The sequence below is a fragment of the Channa argus genome, chromosome 23 (assembly GCF_033026475.1).
Source record: "Channa argus isolate prfri chromosome 23, Channa argus male v1.0, whole genome shotgun sequence".
Lineage (NCBI taxonomy): Eukaryota > Metazoa > Chordata > Actinopteri > Anabantiformes > Channidae > Channa > Channa argus.
The window spans coordinates 1,446,907-1,470,244 of NC_090219.1; the positions used below are offsets into that span (position 1 = coordinate 1,446,907).

At 37.0% G+C, this 23,338-nt stretch overlaps 1 protein-coding gene across 1 annotated transcript in view; it reads left to right on the plus strand.

The window, feature by feature from the left end:
• Nucleotides 1-21,636, plus strand: part of LOC137108696 (muscarinic acetylcholine receptor M4-like) — a 63,100-nt gene extending 41,464 nt beyond the window's left edge. The window contains exons 4-7 of the mRNA XM_067493604.1: nt 809-1,010; nt 2,153-2,242; nt 4,427-4,699; nt 11,667-21,636. Of these exons, the coding sequence (XP_067349705.1) occupies nt 809-1,010; nt 2,153-2,242; nt 4,427-4,699; nt 11,667-11,912 (811 nt within the window). The 3' untranslated portion in view covers nt 11,913-21,636. The remainder of the gene's footprint in view (nt 1-808; nt 1,011-2,152; nt 2,243-4,426; nt 4,700-11,666) is intronic.
• The last annotated feature ends 1,702 nt before the right edge of the window (nt 21,637-23,338 follow it).

Sequence of the window (23,338 nt, forward strand, 5' to 3'; positions counted from 1 at the left end):
CTAGTGTTTGGTTTGATTGTTCTGGGCTACTGTAGAAACGTGGCAGCGCAACATGGCTGCCTCTCAAAAAAGGGAACCCGCCCCCCTTATAGATATAAAGTGCTCATTCTATGCTAAAAAAAAGACAATTACTTATTTTTTGGAAACTACACAATAGTGATAATGACAAGATATCATGAATACTATAATCCATTTCTGCTAACTGATCCCGCTACATCCTACACACTGCGCATTTAAAGACATCTCATTGCTCTTAAGTAGAAGCTTTCAAAATGTTTTCTAACAATACTCTAATATTTTCATAATTCATAAGAACTATATTTGGCACCTAATTATTGTAAAATTGTTTTGTCTTTGCCATATTCAATCTTAACCGTCGCTCCCCTTAGTAAATGGTTCTGATGCGTAAGTGACCTGAATAACCTCCCATACTTTGTAGATCTTTTGCAGTTTGCTGCGTTCATTAGATTTCTTATACCTCCTCTTAGTTAAAACTTTACAACAGAGATGTACGTTTTACTATGTGTATTACAAGGATGAAAAAGTGGGTCAGTAAACACAAACTGGCATCAGGTGCATGTTACTCAGGCTATTAACAATAATTAATCATACACTATTTACTGCACAATAAAGTATTAGGTCATGTCTATTTGTAGATTTTATAAAATGCAAAGTTACATTCACATCTAATCATGAGTGATTACAAAGTCCTTTTTCAGGCTTAGAAATAATATTCCACCGAAGAATGAATCTGTTCTTTGCATAATCAAGTTATTTATTAAAAAGTAATTTCCACTCTTTTTCCCAGAACTCCAAGCTTGATGAAGAGTCACCTTTTAAAGCAGAACAATAACAATGAGGCAAGTCCTCAGGCCAGCCCCCGCTCTACTCCCAAACTCAGTCTGGACTCAACCACCACTGCTCTCGAGGCTGTGAAGAATGGCAAAGTGGAGGAACCAAAACCTGCTCAGCTACAGCCTCCAGCACAGCCCAGTCCGGCACTCACACAGGTACAAACATCATAGCTCAGCTTATTATCACCAAATATTGATGCACATACCCTGGACTAATCAGTGCACTGATATATCACTCAAATTTGACCGAACAGAAATCTATTTTCTACACAATAACTATATTTGCTATTATCAATATAAGCATGAATTTGGCTCAGTTCTAATCATTTTCTCTCACACACTGCTGCTCTGTGTCTGTAGAAACTTTGCAAATGTGCAAATAGAGTTATTGAGCACAGAACATTTTTATTTGCTTAAACTGAGTGAGCTCAAACATCAGTTTCCTGTGCTCAGAATGTCCCATTCTGTGCTCAGGTATAAGGCACAAAAATAACACCATGAGCCAGCTCACCTCCTGACTCCTCTCACATATGATGAATGGGCCAATCACATATTGGTGGGACTTTTAGAGATTTGTTGTTCTAATGGCTCAAACTGTGATAATACAAAGAGCCATGTCAGACCATCAGTAACACACATTCACTCATACACAAACTGTTTCTTTTGCAATGATTGTGTGTGCGGAATACATCTTTTGGGTAGTGCAGCTCATGTGATAAGTAATTTTTAAATGTGGTCACTATGCCAGAGTCACCTTGGTAACTATGGCTGTATGTGATGTCAGTGTCTTTTTAGATCTAAATAGCCATGTGGTATCAGCATCAAGCAGTATGTGGACTTTTACTTTCATTTACCACATACTTTGGATTATTATTTAAACATTTTAATTGAGGAGTCAAATATTACACACAGTATATATATTTTTTGTTATTATATGTATCAATCCTTGTGAGTGTCCCCTAATGGTGGCTGTCGTGGCATTCTTTTTTAAACCTACCTTATACTAGAAGTAATTACTTTTTGAAATGTACAGTTTTTTTTTTTCTTGTAAACTGCCAAAAAAACAAATGATTGTTTTACTGACAAAACAAACATTAAAAAACGTACAATTTTGAGTAAGCCATGGTATTTATTTTGCAGATTATACACTGTTGCCCATAAAGTTGGTATAAAATATTTTTTACCTCTTCTCTTGAAATTATTGTGACAATGTAATTTATTCTTGATAGATGATAGATGATTCTTTGTTATTTTTACCGTGTATTACTGTTCCATAGTGTGGCTCTGACTTTTCATAGGAGGAAAAAGAGAGCTCCAACGATTCGTCCACAGCTTTTATCCCTCCCACAGAACCAAAGGACAATACCAACGATGGGGCCATATCTGAGGTTGGTCTTTTTGAAGTATTTTTTTTGCATTTTGTTCTTGGTGTGTAAACAAGCCATTTATTAGTCTCTGGATTGCAAAGTTGATTCCTTGTGATAGCACATTTAATGTCCTGGCATCAGTGGGCCTGTAAAAAAAAAGGCATTTTGTCAATGTGAGAACTTTCAGGTTGTCTCAAATAAAAAATGTTACTTGCAAGATATTTTTTATGTGTCCACATCCACACTTACTGTGGTTTTGGGCAATGCAGGAGCTTTTGTGTGATGTGACATTTAGTCCATTTCTATGGCACCTGTGGCAAACATGGAAAAGTGATGGTCTTGTGCACTGTGCATCTCCTGGAGTGTTAGTTGGCCAATTTTGTTGAGCTGTTACTGGCAATTAAAGCTTAATTAGGCTGATTCAGCTGTGTTCTGGATTTATGTGCTGTTTGCTAATTGTTCATGTGTAGGTGAAATTAAGAGGAAAAATAGATTGTAATTTTGTGAGATGTGAGAATCAGGGGACACACACAGGGGAGACTGACCACTGCTCAAACACTTATCCCCTGGGTAGACAGGGGGTTTGGCAGTATTTTCACCATAATTACAAGCATGTTCTAACCTTGGATGTGTGGTACCTGTGCTGTTACTGAGCGAGTGTAAACTGTGGCCCTGCTGTTTGTCCAATGCTGTGTTTGTCCTCTTATCTGGCTTACTGAGGCTCACATCACCAGCAGTTTTGTGTAATAGGCATAAACCGATGATAAAGTTAGCTAGTGATTAGCTTCTAGTACTTTACATAGCAGCTGCTATTACTGGCGGAGTGGCGGCCGTGTACAGAAATATTAATCTCATGCAATTACAAGAGATGGATTGTTCCAGATTTAGCTGCAGTCCCAGGCAGTGAAGAGAGCCAATATGACTGACTCACCAACCACATAAACATTTCATGTTATCAGTGAAATACATTTCTGGTACCATGGAAATTAGAGATTGTTGCTGAGGTATATGAACATGCTAAAGCTTTGATCTTTAATTCTTCTGAATTATTATTGAATTGACTTACTTGGTTAAAAAGAAATTTAGAAGTGAGTATTTATTGAATAATTCTATACCAAAAATAGATGTTTGAAAAAATTTGCTTTTTAATGTACACATGTTCATAAATGGAACAATTGGACAGCTGGAGTATTTTCTTAAATGTTTTGACTAACACTACCAAGCACTATCTGCAATGGTATAGTTCATTTTATCACAATAGTTGCTTGAGTGGGTCAAGTATTCAAATATTGTGAAACCATTTAGCTTTCATGATTTTAATTTCTAATGATCTGTATAATTCTGAAATGTCTTCAGGAAAGTGGTCATTGTGTCCTCACATGCAAAATATTTTTATCTACTATTTCTAAACACACATTTCATATTTGTATTATTATTATTATTACTATTATTATTTTAGTACAGTGTTGTCAGGATGAGGCTAAATTATAAAATACAATTACAGTTTTTACTGTTAATTTACTGTATAAACTGGTCAGAGAGTTTTCTTCACTGACACACAACTTAACAGAACATAATGCACAAAATGCACAAGTGGGTCTGAACACTTTATACTCATTACAAAGTCAACTTGGACAAATATTTGTCTCCCAACCATAACAATTTGTTGCAGGTAGCATCGCAATATGTATCACTATTGTTTTTGAAGTACTTTTGAAGCTCTTTGTACCAGAAAAATGGAAAGAGAAAAATTTGGATAGGGGGCAGGAATCACTCGAGATGATATCGCGTGGGCAGGTAAGGTCGAACAAGCAGGTTTTCTTGTATATGAAAATAGCAGGATGAAATCTTAACTGTGTGGTGTTATATTATCGTTCCGTATTGTTCAGATTAAGCCAAATGTTTTGAAATTTTATGCCTCGTAGTGCAGATGAACAATATCCTGAACTATAGTGGAATGAAAGTAAAGTGAAAGAAATTTTTAAGAAAGAAGAAGTTCAACGAATGCAAATGCAGCGCAGTGATGGTGATGGTTCAGTGATGGCAGTGATTATTGATGACAAAAGTCTTTACTTTTTGACAAAAACCTATAATGTACTGTACTACTCTCTCAAGGATTATTACAATATTTGTAGAATTTTAATCTTTGACTTGCCCAACTTGTTTACACTGGCTAAAAAACGTTCTTTTTTGATTTTGTTACAGGTTCAAACAGTTCCCAACCCAGTTGCCACAACAACAACAAGCACTCCTACCACATCCAAGATTAACCACACCTCAAGGTGGTCCAAGATTAAGATTGTAACAAAGCAGACCGGGGATGAATGTATCACAGCTATAGAAATTGTTCCACCTGTAGAGGGAGCCGAGAGGCGTTCAATTCCCATCAGCCGACCCCGGACTGTGGCCAGAAAGTTTGCAAGCATCGCTAGAAGTCAAGTGAAGAGGAAAAGACAGATGGCTGCCAGGGAAAAGAAAGTATGTTCATGTGACACTGCATAGACATGTCTTATATTAATTATTACATTAATTACTTTACCATTTTTGTTATTCAGCTGTTAGTGATTTGCTGACCAGCAGCATAGCTTCAGCACACAGCTCTCCAGAAATCCTCATCTCAGTAGCCTGATTACATATGCCACCAGTCAGGCATGAACACAAAGAACACTTTCAAATGACCTTTGATCACATTTCTGCCAATCACATTTTGGTCTTACCAATCTGCCCATAGAGACCAATGTGATATTAACCATCAATCGCACACTTAGTAAGAACCTGAGCAAGCTGAGCACAACATTACAAATATAAGAAATTCATGTACTAATGAAAAACAACCAACACAGTGCCTATAACTAGATTGTAATAAGATTATTGAGTTACATTAGAGGTTTTGCCCTAAAATGATTCCTATGATTACATGTTTATAGTTTGTGTTGCATAGTGACTAAGAATAATATGATTCGGTTTGCTCAGTAATAATAACGTGGCAATTACAAATCCCTTTGTCACAGCCTGACGGATAAATAAATGATTGTTATGATAGATAATAAGCAGCAAGTACTATGACATAGGTTGCACCTTTACCAAAAAGAGAAATACTACGTCTACATACAACTAAGAAAACTAAAATTATTGTTTCTGCTGGTGTACAGGTGGGAGTGCAGGTCCACTAGTGTGTGACTTGTATGATGAAGTGGTGAAGCTGTTTTCAAAAATGAGTAGGTGATACACTGAAGTCTTTTCACTGAAAAATTGTTCAGAATGACACATGGCATATGGAAATGTGCCTCTGAGCTTTTAAACAACACTTCCTCTAATTTTAGCACATTTCCTCCTGGCTCACTGATGATCTTTACAAAGTCACAAAAGGTTGCACCTGAATTTCAAAACATCGGCAGTGAACGGGGTGTCAGGGTTGTATACCATAGCAAAATATCTTTGAATAAATCCTAGACCAGTCTGATGCTTTAAAAGCGCAACTGCTGTAGGTATGAATTGATTAAGGTTATTATATAAGAATGCAAGCCAGGCCTAGTTTCTTTGAGAATGCAGACAGCTACATATATTAGAAACATTTAGATTTGTGAGCAGAGCCTTGTTTCACATTTGCAAATCATGTGCTTTCACTAAAGCAAAGCATTTAAGATTAAGTGCCAACACACACTGTTAAGAGCTTCTTAATATTGACTCATTGTGTTGCTAAGTAGCTTGGCATGTTTTCATGTCTGTGCATCTTGTTGTTATTAGTTACATGCTCTTTGCTTTATACCTTAAGGATCATTTACAGTAACTGTTCTTACATTGTAGGCAGAGGTCAGGGCTGTGCTACGCAAGTCTGGATCTTAAAACATTTTTAGGTTCTGTAATGTATGTACAGTAATTAGTATTAAAATTAATTTAAGTCATCTGTGGTTAGATGAACTCAGGGCTGTAGCCAGGATTTACTAAGGTCTGAATTCCTTAAAAATATTTTTCTTAAAACACTTATCCATCCATTCACTATCCAAAAACACTTATCTTTATCGGAGTCACAGAGGGTGTTGGAGCCTATTCCAGCATTCATCCAGCTCATTCTTTACTTGACTTTGTCTCGTCAGTAACTTGCTGATGCTTAACGTACCCGTTTGCATCTGTGATTGACACTGTGACCTTTCTATGCAGTACAATGGAAAGCCTGACTTTAATATTTGATGCCTAAAGCAATGACGTACTATATGAAATGAAAAAGTTTTGAAGGGTGGTGAATGGGGCAACAAGACACAGAACTTTACCACAGGAGACCAGGGTTCAACTTTAGTGCGACATGTGCAATTTAATGATGATCATAACACAACATGTCACACGTGGTTACTATAGTTTTTATAGTATAGTATAGTTTTTATATAACCTATCTTGAAATGTAACCTTACCCTGAAGTTGTTTCAACTAACCCTCACACAGATTTTGTGTGTATATAGCGTTGTTCCCATAGTGTCAAAAGGTGGCATCCTATACAGATGCCAAAGTGTTCCCGTAGTGTCAATATAAGATGCTGTTATTCCTGGAGCACCCAATGATAATACCAAATGATACCCCAAAGGACGTAAAAATGTGGTGCAATTCAACACCTTAGAAAGCATCATTATGACTGGTGATATTAGAATGTGCGGGTTTATCGGTTGAAATAAAGCATTATTGACATTTATGCATTTTAGTGCAATAAAAAACTGGAAACACTACCCAACAACAATATACATCTCAAAGAGGTTCTAGCTGGCTAATGCAGCCCCCCTCTCTCATTGACAGTAATATTCTGCAGATCACAGACAGTGAACATTGACAGCAAACTAAAATAAATTAACACAACTCTTTTCAGTTTTGTTTAAAGTGACTGGTGCACACACTTTGGCCACAGGTGCATGTCACTAAGCATGTCATCACTTGAGCCCATTTTCCTGATATATTCATGGATATTTGTTGTTTCATCCTGGATAGTTGTTCCAATTTTTATTTATTTTTTTGTCCTTTTGACTTACACTATGAGTTCAGGTTCTCCACAGCAAATCATTGTCCGCATGTTTATTTGGCACAGTTTTTACGCCAGATGCCCTCCCCAATTTCTACCGGGCTTGGACCGGCACTACACAGCTGGGGATCGGAATGGGCTGTTAAAGGTTCAGTGTCTTGCCCTAAAACACTTTGACATATACCCAGGACCAGGCATCGAACCACTGACACTGTGGTCATTGGATGAGTGCCTTAACAACTGAGCAACAGCCGCCCCCCAATCCTGGATAGTGCTTCTGACGCCCATTAATCCTTGGCCCCCGTCCTTCTGCTAAGTTTGAGGCCAAACTCACTTTCTATTGTAAGGAGCTTCCTTGGCTTCAACACCTTTGGGCTTAATATTCTAGCAGGGTGCCTAATGAGTGGCAGGACATAGGTGGGATTCCATAGTTTCTCTCACTGCACTCTCAGAAGTTAAAGTGAAGGAATGGAGGTGTCTGGACTGGGCTAATCACTTTAATCGTCTTGAACTGCATTGCCTTTTATCAGACTGGCTAATATATGCTAAACAAATTGGACCGTACTTGTGTTAACTGAAACATGGCTACACAACAGTATTCAAGATATCAATTTATATCAACAAAGAATGGAGCACAAATGCAGTTGTATCCAAACACTGCTCTCCCCTGGAGTAAATGACCAGTCATCTGCCAAATTCACAACTGTTGCTATTGAAGGAGTCTTTCTCCTTTTAAAGCGTCAATGCCACAGAGGCAGTGTAAAAGCTGCACAGCAGCATCAGCGATCAACAAACCGCACATCCCATTGGATTTTTCATCATTGTTGATGATGAAAGAAAGGCTTTTAATGAAATCCCAGCCATGTTTACTACAAAATGAGAAAATATACTACTAGTGCAGTTAAAAGTGGTAGTTACTACTGGCACAGTCTCATTTATGATCTGATTGTTTAAATGATTATAAGTAGTCAGTCTTAGAAGTAGGCGTGAGCTGTGTTGACAGCATGAGCCACTGTTAGAAGACTGGGTTCATCACTCTAAGCTCACAGCCTGTGTTTAGTCTAGTACTGTTGTCCTAGACAATCAAACATATTTTCAAGTAAGCCAGCAATCCAGTCTTTGCAGACAGATGAAAGTAAAATATGCCATGGTAGGACTACAATTTCACTTAGGCAATGGTAGACAAAGGGCATTAAGATTGGTTACACCACCAACCAATATTGCAAACCAAGTTGCTAACCACTGAAGGAGTAAAACCAACAACCTCTTCCTAAACACTGGAAAGACGTAGATCACCATCAACTTTAGGAAGTTGCATGTTGATCACACACCCCTACATATTAAGGGTAGTGTTGTGGAAGAAGACCTCCCCAGGACTTCCAAAGAAGCTGAACAATGTCTCCACTTTCTGCTGTCCTCACCATTACATAACTCTCTAATATGAAACTGCAAAGTCTCTGATCACAAGACCCTATGGACATATAGTATAGATTGGGCTACATATTTCTGTCCAAGCTCAACCTGAACCTAAGAGTGTGATGGCCGAATCAGGCCTGAACCCGACAGTTTATTGTATCCCATGTCCGAACCCGACCAGAGTCCAACACAGTTGAGTTGTGTGCTGTTTTCCATATGCAGCTTTAAGGCTAAATGTTCTGTCCTCTTGCTGTAATATTGCAATAGCACCCCATGCCTTAACTTTTCACATAGCCTACTGGTCGGTTATCATCCCCTAACCCTGCCAAACCTGAGCATGAGTTCTATATTTCTGTCCAAATCTGACCTAAACCCTCCATTTGTGTCTCCACCCCCTAATTTGTAGTAAGTTACAACAGTTGGAGCCAACATAAAGATTGTTTATTATATACACTTGTTTTTTCTTTTGTTTTTACAGTAAAGACCGTGAGGCAGTGTGGAATCTGTAGATGGTACAGTTTTTCTCTGTTAAAGATCTATTGACAATACTCGTTTATATTTGCTCAAAGATTGTCGCCCAAATGCTGGAGTCAAATGTTTAAACAACACATATTAAATTAAAAAGATGTTTTCACTTGTTTGTAGCATTGCGTCAGATAATTCTTGCATTTTATTTGAGGAATATTAACTTTTGCTATCAAAGACTGGACAGTGGACATAAACTGGATAGTTTGCAGAGCTATTTATTTCCTCAGTCTGTCAAACTGTTTTGGGGTTTTAAACAGACGTCAGTGTGTCTGTGAAGGTTAAGCAGTAAGGAAGAATGTGAGCAATTAAACTGATTGCACTGCAGCTAATTGTTTGTAATGTCTGATGTAATGTTACATGTTTGTGCTATTTGTCTTGTTGTTTGGTTGCATTTGAAGCTGTGTGTGCCCTGAGAAGCAAGACATCTATCATAAAATATTCTGACAATAAAGTGAAATCAAACCAAATCAAGCAGGTCTTAGATCTTGTGTGTTTCTTCAGCTTTTACTGATCTTCCAGACTTCTAAGTCAGTGTGAGAGTTGTAAAATTAGTATGCCAAATTAAAAATACAGGGTAAGTCAGCACATCCGTAAGAGACTGTCATGGTTCAGGCATACAGTGCCTTGCAAAAGTATTCATACTCATTTTCTACATTTTGTCACATTACAAAGACAAATGTAAATGTATTTTATTGGGATTTTATGTGATAGACCAACACAAAGTGGTACATAATTTTGAAGTGAAAGTAAAATGATAAATGGTTTTCAAAATGTTTTACACATACATACATGAAAGGTGTGGCATGCATTTGTTTTAAGCCCCCTTTACTCTGATAAAAATCAGTGGAACCAATTGCCTACAGAAGTCACCTAATTAGAAAATAGAGTCCACCTCTGTGTAATTTAATCTCACTATAATTACAGCTGTTCTCTAAAGCCTTCAGAGGTTTGTTAGAGAATATTAGTGGAAAAACAGCATCTGGAAAGTCAAAGGAACACACTAGACAGGTCAGGGATAAAGTTGTAGAGGAGTTTAAAGCAGGGTTAGGTTATAAAAAAGAAATATATATAACAAATATCCCGAGCTTTGAACATCTCACGTAGCAATGTACAATCCTCCATCTGAAAATGGAAAAAGTGTGGCACCACTACAAACCTAACAAGACATGACCGTCCACTTAAAATGACAGCATTAATCAGAGAAGCAGCAAAGAGGCCCATGGTAACTCTGGAGGAGCTCAGGTTCACAGCTCAGATGGGAAAATCTGTCCAATACAACTATTAGGCAAATCTGGCCTTTATGGAAGAGGTGCAGGAACAAACTATTGTTGAAAGAAAGCCATAAGAAGTCTCCACAAGCCATGTGAGGAGAAGCATCATGCTGTCGGGATGCTTTGCTTCGGCAGGTACAGGAAAGCTGGTCAGAGTTGAGTAAAAGATGAATGGAGCGAAATACAGGGAAATCTTAAAAAAAAACATTTTATTCTGCAAAAGACTTGAGGCTAGGGAGGAGGTTCAACTTCCATTAGGACAATGACCCTAAACATACAGCCAGAGATACAATAAAATGGATTAGATCAATATATATTAATGTGTTAGATTGACCCAGTCAAAGTCCAGACCTAAACACAATTGAGAATCTGTGGCAACACATGAAAATAGCTGTTCAGATGCTCCCCTTCCAATCTGACTGAGATAGAGCTATTTTGCAAAAAAGAATGGGCAAAAGTTTCACTCTCTAGATGTGCAAAGCTGGTAGAGAATTACCCCAAAAGACTTGCAGCTGTAATTGCAGCAAAAGGTGGTTTTACAAAGTATTGACGTAAGGGGGCTGAATACAAATGACCACCACACTTTTCAGATATTTATTTGCAAAAAAATAAATTGAAAACCATTTATCATTTTCCTTTCACTTTCACAATTCTGTACCACTTTGTGTTGGTCTGTCACATAAAATCCCACTAAAATACATTTGTTTGTGGTTGTAATGTGACAAAATGTGGAAAAGTTCAAGGGGTATTGATACTTTTGCAAAGCACTGTACCTTTTTGTACTTTAAGCCAAAGGGACAGAAAGAATGTTTTGACATGTTTTAGCCCATGTCAAAGTATTGACATGTTTTGTTTCCCATGATTTATATTATTTAAGAACTGTATAATCAAACTGCAGAGGTCTGAAACCTGCTCGTGTACTTCATGATTCATTTTTTGCAGTTAAAAAAATCAGTTTTGCTTTTATTTTTGTAAGTTGTTGGAAGTGCTTGCTTTCCAATCAGTCAGCACTTACTATACAATCCAGCTTCACAATGCAACAAAAACATATTTTTGACTGCAAAACATTAGACCCAATGTTCATTTTTATTGATTACTGTAACTCTCCAAGAAGTTGTAGTTCTCCACATTTTGATTTGTGCACCACAGTAACATGAATAAACAAACTGATTTTTATTTGTTGTGTTCACTCTGAATCTTCATCTCCTTTCCCCATTCTCTGTAGGTGACCAAAACTATCTTTGCCATACTGCTGGCTTTTATCATCACATGGACGCCATATAACGTCATGGTGCTGATCTCAACCTTCTGCCAGTCCTGCGTCCCTGACACTGTGTGGGCGATTGGTTACTGGCTGTGTTATGTCAACTCTACCATCAACCCAGCCTGTTATGCATTGTGCAACGCCACATTCAAAAAGACTTTCAAGAATCTGCTTCTGTGCCAATATAAGAATATAGGCACAAGATGAGATGGAAAGAGAAGACTGAGGGTGGGATGAATGGGGAATGGGCATACCACAGAACGTAAGAATGGAGAGGAAATATTGTTGAAAATGAGTGAAAGAGGGCTGAGAAGTGGATGGCAGAACCGCTCTGCAGGGCATGAGCAAATATGGTGTTTGTTTCTGCAAATGAATGCCATGTCATCCATATTATTATAAATAGACTGAAGAGCTATATAAGTGCAAACCAGGGATTCCTTAACCTGCTCGGCTTCCCCTACAATGGAACAAGTGGTTTTATAGACACAGAGAACATGCAATGTGAGCAGAAATGTCAGTTGTAAATGTAGACAGAGGAAAACCAAGAGATGAGGTGACGTGGATGGATGGAGTGATATGTTTGAATTACAGCACTAGTGACAGTGTATAGCACTGAGAGATGCATGGCTGAAGAGGTGGTCTTGCTGGACCTCTTTGAAGACACATTGGATGGTTGTATTTATTTGTTCTTATATTAGTTATTTTTTATTTATTTTTCCAAAAACATATTTGTTTTTGCTATTGCAATTTAATATCTACAGGTCCCTTTTCCTCCTCTTCATCCCTTGTTATTTTTGTCTAATTTAAACTTTTAAAAAAACTTTTTAGGTAAACAAAAGATATGCCGATGACCTATTCTAACCACTGTAGCACACACAGATAAACAGATAACATAGATCACAAGTTAACACAGTGTTACATAATTTCATATAAAAATAGCCTAAAACCTCTTCCTTACATTCTAAGGTCACAAAATGTATTGTGAACTAATATTAATATTGCATACTATTATATTAACATATAACTGAGGACTACACTGTAGATACATAGAGAAAGGTGAGTTTAAACCAAAGTTTTGTTAAGCTGCACACATTTAACTCAAGATGAGACAAGTTACCAAGCTTCAAAAGCACCCAATGTTACTAATGTGTTCTATTGGCAGTCTAATTATCATAACCAATTCTACAGCCATGACTAAAGCCACAGCTACGTTCTGTCAGACTCACCAATAGAACAAGCAGTCAAACACTGTATAGAGAACTACTGTTTGTTAATAAAGTCTCCACTAGTTCCATTAAAAACAAACGGTCTTAGTCAAAGATGCAGACTGAGCCACAGACGGGAGCCCATAGTGCTGCTGCAGTCAACTAAAACATAGTTACACAATAATAAATCATTTAATCATGTACCAATTATCCAGTTCCGTATGGCATTGAGAGAGCTCAGTCTGTCTCTGTTAATCGAAGGGAATTAAATGTTAAGTATCACAAAATATTGGAAAACTAAAGTTGACGAGTCACTAATGTGTGGGCGACTGTGGCGCAGGAAGGTAGAGCGGTTGTCCACCAATCTCACAGTTGTTGGTTCCATCCCCGGCATGTCACATGTCGAAGTGTTCTTGAGCTAGACACTGAACCCCAACTTAGTTGCTCCCGGTGAGTGTTGGCCAGCTGCATAGCAGCTCCCCCATCGGTGTATGAATGTGTGTGATTGTGAGTGTGAATGGGTAAATAAGAAGCAGTGTAAAGCGCTTTGAGTGCTAATAGGTAGAAAAGCGCTATATAAGTGCAGACCATTTAATGTAGTTCTGAAAAAAAACAGTACAGCTTGGTGATTCTTTTAAATGAACAGCTGTGATCTTGAGCAAGACATCTAAAATCTAAAGATATATAATTTTATTGTTTTTATTCAGTGTGGCAAACCTCTCTGGCAGGTCTACGGAGCCTGGTGGGGTCATGCGAAGGGTGAGGATTCAACCCACCTGGTCTAGTTGTTGTATAAAGAACCAGTCGCTCTCTCCGTCCTGACTTCTACAAGGTTTGGTTCTGCTAGTTCATTTCTCTTTTAGTTTACTTTTTCTATTTTCTTTTAGTAAAATAAACAGATTTTTAGTTCTTTGTTTGTCCAGTCTTGAGCCAGCTTGTGACAAATTGGGGAATCTTGCAGGGTCAAGTAAACCATTTTTGAAGGGTGAGATTAAGTTATTCTAATAATTTTTTATTTGTTATTTTTTGGTATGTAGTGTGTCTACCTCCTTTGCCAGGGTTTTACATATGAGTTTAATGTTTTGTTTTGAGTAAGAGCAATATACATTTTGTCCTTTTGTTTCTATTTGTTTCCATAAGTGTTTATCCACTTTGCCTTTTGGTTTTGTTACTGTAGTTTTCTCGCATCCCAGGTCTTGTTAGCATCTCTAATAGTTTGTGGCATGTTGATCGTTTAAACTGGGTCACATCAATGGGGTTTTTGGTATTAACTGCATAGCTAGGACTTTCTGGTTTTCCACTGGTTTCCAGTAAGTGATTCATCGGCAATCATCGGCAGCTGCCATTTAAAAGTGTGATTCTAAAGTACTCCAACTTCATGTAATTGGTACTGTAGATACTCCGGACACCATGAAAGCAACAATATGCACTATAATTTGGTGGACCATCATAATATATAAAGATTTAAAAACAGAAAATACATGTAGAGGGGAGGATGAGGATGGGAGATTTTGAAGATAAGAAAAAGTTGAGGAGACTGACAAATAGTTAAAATACAAGAAAAGTTAGTGGCAGTCAAATGCAGAAAAATAGAAGGATTGTACAGTAAGTAGCACACACTGTGGCAGCCTTGTTGGAGCTCTAATTCTGCTTCTAAACATGTTACTCCACACAAGTTGACAACCTAAATAAGCAGAATTGGAAATGATTTTCCCTATTAATGCAAGTGGCTAGGTCAGGTGTTTAGGTCATGCAAGTAAATAAGCCAGCAAATTATAATCAGGATGTCATCATAGCAAGTAATCTCTGTATTCAAACAGGGTACTTGACATTAATAACCTACACTGTTTGCTGCCGTTTGTTTAAAGTGTTTAAAGCCCCACTAGCAATCCTTTTAAGTTTTAATGTTCATTACACTGATCAAAATGAACATTTTAAGCTGCAGGAACAACACTTTGATGATTTAACTTTTCAGAAAATCATAGTATCAGTATCATGTCTCTACATTGCTAGGCTGGAGTGAGATAAATCTGCAGTTCACACTGGCAATGAGCCCAAAATATACCGTATACAAATCTATTGCACTCTAACTCATACACTTATTCTGTAGAGTTAATCAGGGTAGCAAACATTTTTATACATTTCTTGTCTACAAATGTAATGTTGCCCTCATAGTGGTATTAAATAAATTTGCAAAATGCCAGCACAATTTGGGATTATTCTCTAAGGACCATGAACATTTTAAATTGAGTAGATGTGATCTAAAGCGCCCAAAATACATTAATTTAAGTTAATTTTATGGCCTTTTAACTTAGATTTTATTTAAATTTTATTTGATACACCAAGTTTCATGGTGGTGGTGGCCAGTAGTTGTAGAATGGGAATATTTCTCCACCAATTAATAAATAGTTTTGACATTTCTTTGTTAAAATGTTTCCACACATTTGAAGTCAAACACAGATTGAAAAGATAAAAAAGAAACAGAGCTGCAGCTTTATTTTCACACTTGACTACACATGCTGGTTTGTAGAGGGGGGGGTGGTGCACATGAGCAGTTTCAAAGCAATACAGTTCTAAATTGTTTTTTTCAGGGGTTTTGTGTCTGTATTTATTTGTTAATCAGGGGATTGGAGCATATCATTACTTAGAAGATGCTCTAGATGTGATATATGCACAGAAATGTGAAAGATAAACTAGGAGAGACCCTGCTGTTTAATAATGATACAGATCTAGAGTAGTGAGAGTTTAAATAGTGTTACAGACTGTGTAGACTGCAAGCTAATCTTTTCACATGATTGAGCTGGTTGGTTTTGCATTGTTAAAGCAACAATGTCCAACTGACTAAACAATGGAATGGTATTAAACCTTCTAGCTTTGATACTATGAATACCAGATTGGTACTTTGAGCCAGCTGTCAACTCAAGTGTCACCAATAATAGGATTAACGGTTCATTCAACTGTACAACAACATACAGTGGTCCTCAAATTACAGAGGATGAGAGGATGGAAGAAAGAAAAGAGATACTGAAGCAAAAACATCTGGATGTGAGCAAATTGCAGAGGGAGATGGTAAAAGCAGTGGGGAAGAGAGAAATGAGGAAGAGGAATAATAAGCTTGTGGAGGAGAAGTAGGACACAGTGGCAGGAGAATAGAGAAAGTACAGGAAATCCTCATTTAGTTCTGGTTTCCCATCTGTAATGCTCACACAGAGTTAAACAGACAAGACTGACAGGCTAGAACACAATAATTAATATAAAATCAGCATATTTGTAATAGCAAATATGCTGATTTAATTTAATATTGGTGCTGTCGTTTAAATATTTCACAATGACCGATCAGCCTGTTGCTTTGTTCCCACATTGCTAAAAGTGTGTGAGGAGTGATGACATATGTTAGTGCTTCAGTTATTCATATAAATGATGAGAAGAAAGTTTAGTCGGAATTTTTATGCAAGGTTGAGTTTTTTTAAGGTTACAGACATTATTCTTTCCCAACAAGTAAATGGGTCTACAGATTTGTATGAGCCCTATTTAAAATGTAGCTGTCCCATCTTAGAAGTGAAACGTCTACAAGTCAGCCAAAGCACTAAAACATCTTTCATGGCTCAGCAGGACTTGGGCCGGGTTTCTGTCTGCTTATAATGTGAATGTGTCAGCTTAGCATGGCTCAGGAGTTTGTCAAGGACCTAGTGAAACACCTATTGCTCTCTCTAAAAACAGAAAAGCATGCAGAAAAATGTCATAACAGAGAAGGGATGACTAACACGGGGATACATCAAACCTCACAAAGTCCTCAGTAATGATACATATGTAAGTAGTTCACTTGTAAGTACAACTTGGCATTGTTTTCACTCACACTGAGTAAGTCTAAACAATGCTTATTCAGTATAAGTGAGTCAAAGATCAAATTCCTGCCAACATGACCAATGATACATTTAGTGTTAGTAATCTATTAAGAATTGTGTGACAAACTGAGTAGACTACTGGCTTGTGTGGACCTTCTTGACTACAGACCTAAATGACTACTTGAGTGTAAATTTTGTGTTTTTCCTTTATTGTACATTTTAGTCTCTTCTTTGAGTGTTTTAAGTTGGACTTAAATAGGTATCAATTTACTGTAAGTCTTATCTGTATTAGGCCTTGACTAGGGCCAGTTGCTGTGTTTTGTTTTTTCGGCCCATTCTGTTGTGTTGTATTATCAATAATCAATTTAATGCTCTTTTCTATAGTAGTCTTTGCTGTGTAACAGCCAAGCATCCTCATTTTAAAAGCTGCAGCACATAATACTCATATATCATCATAATTTGACCTCCTGAGCTTACCAGCATGTGCAGTGAGGAACTATTAGCTCATCTCTAGTGGTATCATATAGTGGTAATAACAGATAAACATCTGTGTGATAACATCTAAAGTGGGCGCTTATAGGGTCATCGTGTTGGTGTTAAAATTAGAAAACAGGATGAAGATTAGTGGATAGGCATGGTTTTGTGTGGATGTCTCCTTTGAGAGCCTCAAACCTGTGTGATCTCAATCTCAGCATTGTCTCAAAATCTCCCAGAGTTTCTAAGACTTGTATTTTCTCATGTGAGGAATATAGCAACGCTAAGTATAGTTACAGAATGTTACTAATCACGTGTCACTTTGAATAAAACTGAAAAATACACAAAGCAGTGAAGAGCTGAGGAGTTGTAGCAGTACCAGCTCTATTCATTGCTGTGTTTGCATGATATAACTAGATTTCAAGCATAATACTAATAAAGAATGGGTAATTCTGAAAAAGGACATTTCTAAGAACGCATATAAATATCAAGCAGGTGTCCAATTAGACATTAAAATATAACCTCTATGTTTTTGTATGTAAATCTGTACCACTCTGGATCACATGTCAAAATTAGCATTTTAAGACATAAAGTGACACGCAACAACAAAGTAGATCCCTCGCATTCCGTACTTCATGTGTTGGTCAATGTCACTGTTAGACATTATTTAGATATTTAACTTCACATTCAACTTGAATTTTAACTTGAAATTTTTTTTTGTTTGTTTGTTTGGTTTTCGTTTTTGCCACTGGCAGAAAAAAGGAGAAGGGGTTTGTAGTGATGTCTTGAATTTTAAATAAGCACACAGATATTGAAGCCAGGTGATTCTTGCATAGCAAGTAAGAGGAGCTATTATAAGCCTGGCATGGATGACATTAGTTGACCCACAGTTGGAGCACATGTTTACCTTGGATAGTGTGTCTTGGTGTTGTTTGTTCGGTTAGCACTAGTAGGAACCCTGTTGGCAGCTTTCCAGCTGATTTAGCATGTTGATTCAGCGTTGCTTCAGTGGCCTTTAGAGACCACTCTGATGGCTGTTCAGCTAAGCAAATCAGTGTGTGAGTATAGAACAAGGACGCCTGTAGTGTCATTTACAATTTTGTATTAGACATATTCTAAATAACAAGTGCTGTGAACTGTGTACTGTATACTTTGTATACATGTATCTGTAGTCCCAGATCATCTGCTTTCCCTTCCTCTCATACAGGCACAAAACATACGTGTTAGTTGACCACTGGCTATATTTATACTTCATAGTGTGTTTAAGTGCCCATTGTTGGCCACCGATCCCAATGCAACCCAAATATTTTGAAACTCTCCAAAATCACATTCTAAAACCTTCAAATAAACCCTAATTCACAATGATTGTTGTTCTTAATATAAGCTTAATAAGGAGCAAACAGAATATGGGGCAGATACCGCAGCCCTGTCTCCAAAAAAATTATTTTCCTATGCAACTAAACTGTGAATGCAATTACATTTTTGGAGAGAATATAGTGCACTGAATGGATTATGTTCCGATACAATCTTTTTTGAATAAATGGAGCGCTGCATTTAATAATGGAAATCCAGCTGCAAGGAGCACTGTTACACCGCACTTTGGTTTACCGAAATAAAGCAACAGACATGGACTAAATTATATGTACCTTTCCACAAAAAAACCTGTTTTCTCTTAAATAAATTGACCAGATTTTTCTTTCAAATTTTGATTTAAGTGTTAAAAAAAAAACATTCTAAATAAATGGATTATGGACATATTCCAAACGGTTTCCTGTGTTAGCATCACAACGGTCTTCATGTTATCACTAAGTCAACCTGTTTAAATGTAGAAATGTTGGTATCACAGTAAACATAAAGAAAGAGAACCAAACGAGAGAGCTGTCTGAGGAGATCAGAGAGAAAACTGTAAGCAAACAAGGCAAATAATGTCAAAGGTAAAAGCTTTAGCACTACCTCCAAGCAGCTTGATGTTCCTGTAAATACAGCTTCAAATAATATTAAGAAAGTTAACATCTATTGGACTGTAGCCAGCCTCTCTCTCAAACTTGACAGCTGGAGCAGTTTGCTCAAGATGAGAGGGCCAAACTACTGTACCTACTAACAGCTGCAGATATCTCACTGAGGTCTACAGAAATCCTGCGCAACAGAATAGTAGGAGGATTAGGAGGAAAATCTTTTTTAGTCCAGGCTATTTTTAATGATTGTGGTGTTTACAATATTATTTTGGATGAAAAACATCTAAAACAAAATCTGATTTTTAATGCTTTTATTTCTTTTTTCTTCTGTTATTACTTTTGTTTGTTTAAATGTCAAGTAATGTTATGTTAATTTGTACAGTAGTTTCTTCCTTTGTGGAACAGTACGTTAGAGAAACAGAGACTAGTATTTTATTCACATCTGTAACAATAAACATGTTAAGTGAATTTAAGTAAAATTTATGGGATTCTCTTTGAATCCAGATCATAATATTTTGCTAAACTGACCTGTGAGTGTCTGAAAATTACTATAAAAATATAACAAAGCTGCAGTCAGAGAAACAAGAAGTTGTACTAAAAAATATTTTGGTGGAAAAGAAATATATTGTCTGTAAACATTTTATTTAAGTCCCACGCCATTTTAAGATGAACATAAAAGGCTGGGGAACTGTATACACTAAGGCATAATATTGCTCTTTGAGAATGTATACAAAGTTTATTTATATCAGGTGAGAATGAAAACACACTGTATGATATCACTCTGCTGTAATAACTTCCACAAAACAACAACTAATATTCATTTACATTTATGCTTACATTTACATTTAGTCATTTACCACACGATTTTATCCAAAGCGACTTACAAGTGAGGTACAAGGCAGCAAAAATCTAAGTCAAGGAGAGAACATCAAAGCAAAGTCCTATCAGAAGTGTTTACATTTCATGAGATGCAAGTGCAAGAAAGAACAAAAAAGAAGGTTTTTCTTTGTTTCAGATTGAATACGAAGATGCGGAAGAGTTTTGTTTTCAGCAGTTTTTTTTTATATTGGGCGTGAGGTTGCTGAGCGTGCAGAGTTTGGTAGCTCGTTCCACCATTGTGGGATCACTGAGTTTAAGAATTTTGCTTGGTCTCTTCTGTGCAGTGCTGGGACCACCGGACGTCGTTCATTGGTAAATGATAAATGGCCTTCACTTATATAGCTCTTTTCTACCTATTGCTTCTCATTCACCCATTCGGACTTACAATCACACAAACACTTAAACACCTAAGGGGGAACTACTATGCAGCTGGCCAACACTCACTGGGAGCAACTAAGTTCAGTGTCTTGCTCAAAGACATTTCAACATGTGACCAGAGGAGCCGGGGATCAGACCAGCAACTAGGGGGATTTGTTGATGATTCCTCTACCTTCCCCTTGGCAGAGCTCAGCAGACAGGAGGGGATTGTAGACCTGAATGACAGAGTTGAGGTGAGAAGGAGCTGTTGAATTGACCATTCTGTAGGCAAGAGACAGAGCTTTGAACCTGCCACAGGAAGCCAGTGTAGAGATCTGAAGAGTGGTGTGACATAAGTCCTTTTTGGCTGATTAAAAATGAGGCATGTTGCCGCAGTTTGAATCATCTGCCAGGGTTTTATTGTGCATATCGGTAAACCCCATTAACAGGGCATTGCAGTATTGCCTATTCAAGTGTGATTAGATCATTAACCCAAATAGCATTTAATTGACCAAAATTATATACAGTATAAGCTCCTGTATTTAACATTAGTCATCACAAGTATTTGAATATTATGCATAAAGGAAGGGGGCGAGAATTGTTTTTGTCATATTTACAACAATTACTCTAAAGTTTTTGCTTTATTTGTTGGACTCTCGAGAAATACATTAGATGACAGAATGTCTTTTTACAGACCACTGATCATTTTGACCCTCATTATAATTTTAAATATCACTATACAGTTTTCACAATATGTAAAAAAAAAGGATAAATTAAGGATAAATAAATTACAAAGGGAGATTCTAAAGTGAAAAGATTTCCGAGACTGTGCAAAATCATTTCCAAAGTTTTTGATAGTTCACTCTTTCTCTCTCTTGCAGTATTTCTTAATTTAGCCATTATTCCTCATGTTGTCTTTCACCTAATCTTCATATTAATTTTATCTTGCAAATGTTTTTGCTTTTCAAAGTATGTGATATTTTTATGAAATTATATTATTTACTTGGCACATTCAAAAGAATAATGCTCAAACATTGTTAAGATAAATAGGAAATTCGCAGATAATATACTGTGAGCCCACTTAACAGAAGGTAGCTCTGAGATTTTACTTCCCCAGCTTCATTTTCCCCAGTCTTAGCTCAGCCTTAGAAATTTATCTTAGTAATATTGTCAATACCCGACCTTTCCCCTTCCATCAATTGGAGACTGCAGAAACTTTTATGCCTGATTTTGCAGTTTTTCATGTACTTGTTATAAGAAATTCAGTGAATCTGGCTGTTCATGTATCACTCAGTTGTTTATTTGTTTGGGTGGTTGGTTGGTTGTTTATTTGGGAATGTTTTCCATAATTTCTTGCTTTTGTTTTACCCTTTTTTATTTTTAACAAACGAAACAACTTTTTCGCCTGCTTTAAGCTTCAGATTTAATCATAAACACAGAGTGTGTGGCAGTATTTAGTTCTTCAAAAACCCACTTTGTTTGTTTTTTCACAATGAGAATAAAGCTTGTAATGAGATTAGAAAAACTAGAGCTTTATAGTGGCTGCCCAGTGTAAGATGAAAACAGAAAAGTGTTGGCAGAGAAAGAATGAGAGAAAAAAGAAAACAGAGAGAAGAGTCAAAGAGATGTGTGATTGAGCTTCTGTATTCAGGAACTGTACAGGAATCTCGCCACCAGACTGTTGGGCATGATTGACAGTAAGGATCACTAGTTGCACATTAGCTGACATGCTTAATTGGCAAGATAGGCTGAATAAATAGATGTCAGTACAGCTGAAAGAAATTGGACTGACTGCCTGACTGCTTTTCTGAATGAAAGTGAGTGAAAGCTTCTCTAGGCACAATCTTTATGAGACAGTCCATGTTATTAACCTAAATATATATAAATATATATATTATTATTATTATTATTATTTTTTTAAATGGGCTGTAACATTGAAAGGTGCCAAACATTTACCATACTTCAGATGCAGCTCATTTCAGCAGTTGTACCTTGTTGAAACTGATGGGAAACCTGGTATGGTTAGAAAGCAAGATTGATTTTTCCTATTGGTCTAAGGGTTTAAGACACAGACCATCTACTTAGGTTTGTTCCCATGTAACATTTTCTCTCTGCACTTATTTCCTGTTGGCTCTGTTTTCAGTGAAGTCGTGCTTTATTCAAGGAATCTTTTCTGACTTGCTTGTGGAACTTAGATTCCCCTCAGTGGAGGTGTCTTCAACTCTGTGACAACCCTCTGAACCCCAAAAGAGAGAGCAGAGGAGTGTAGTGGAGTAGCAAAGACAGATCAAGCCAGATTCTGACCCAAAGGGACCCGCAATACTTAGAGTATGTAGGTATTTAGAGGTAATAAGAAGTAGGATTGGGGTTTCCTCGACTAATATCATGATGAAAACTCTACAAAGAGCACTCTTTAATTGTGCATGGATTGGTTTTCCAATATGCATCACAACCAGGAGTTCCTGCTCATGACTATGCTGGGAATAGACCCTCAATACTTTATGAGGATCCATCAATTATATTAGAAGATATACCTCCACTGGTCAAGATTTTTTAGATTTTCACTCACATTTTTGGGATAAGTCATGATAAGACTTTCAAAATTCAGTCTTAACTTCACTATAAAACAAGGTTGAGTAGTATCTGTATCTGTATCATACATACCCATGGCATGTTGAACTTTACCTCAGTCTCCAAGAATCCATAGCACATCTCTGTTCTCTGCTTTCACTAAAATGGAGGGCAAAGTTACAAAGTATTCAACAATGTGGATCAGCTATGTGGAGACATACATGGATTATAAGATAAGCAAACAATAGAAAACTACATTTAAAAGCAGTGAACCAAAGCAAAGAGTTTGGTTTGGTGTCTATAGTCTTATCATGTCCAATAAAACCAGAAGTTGAACCACCAAAATA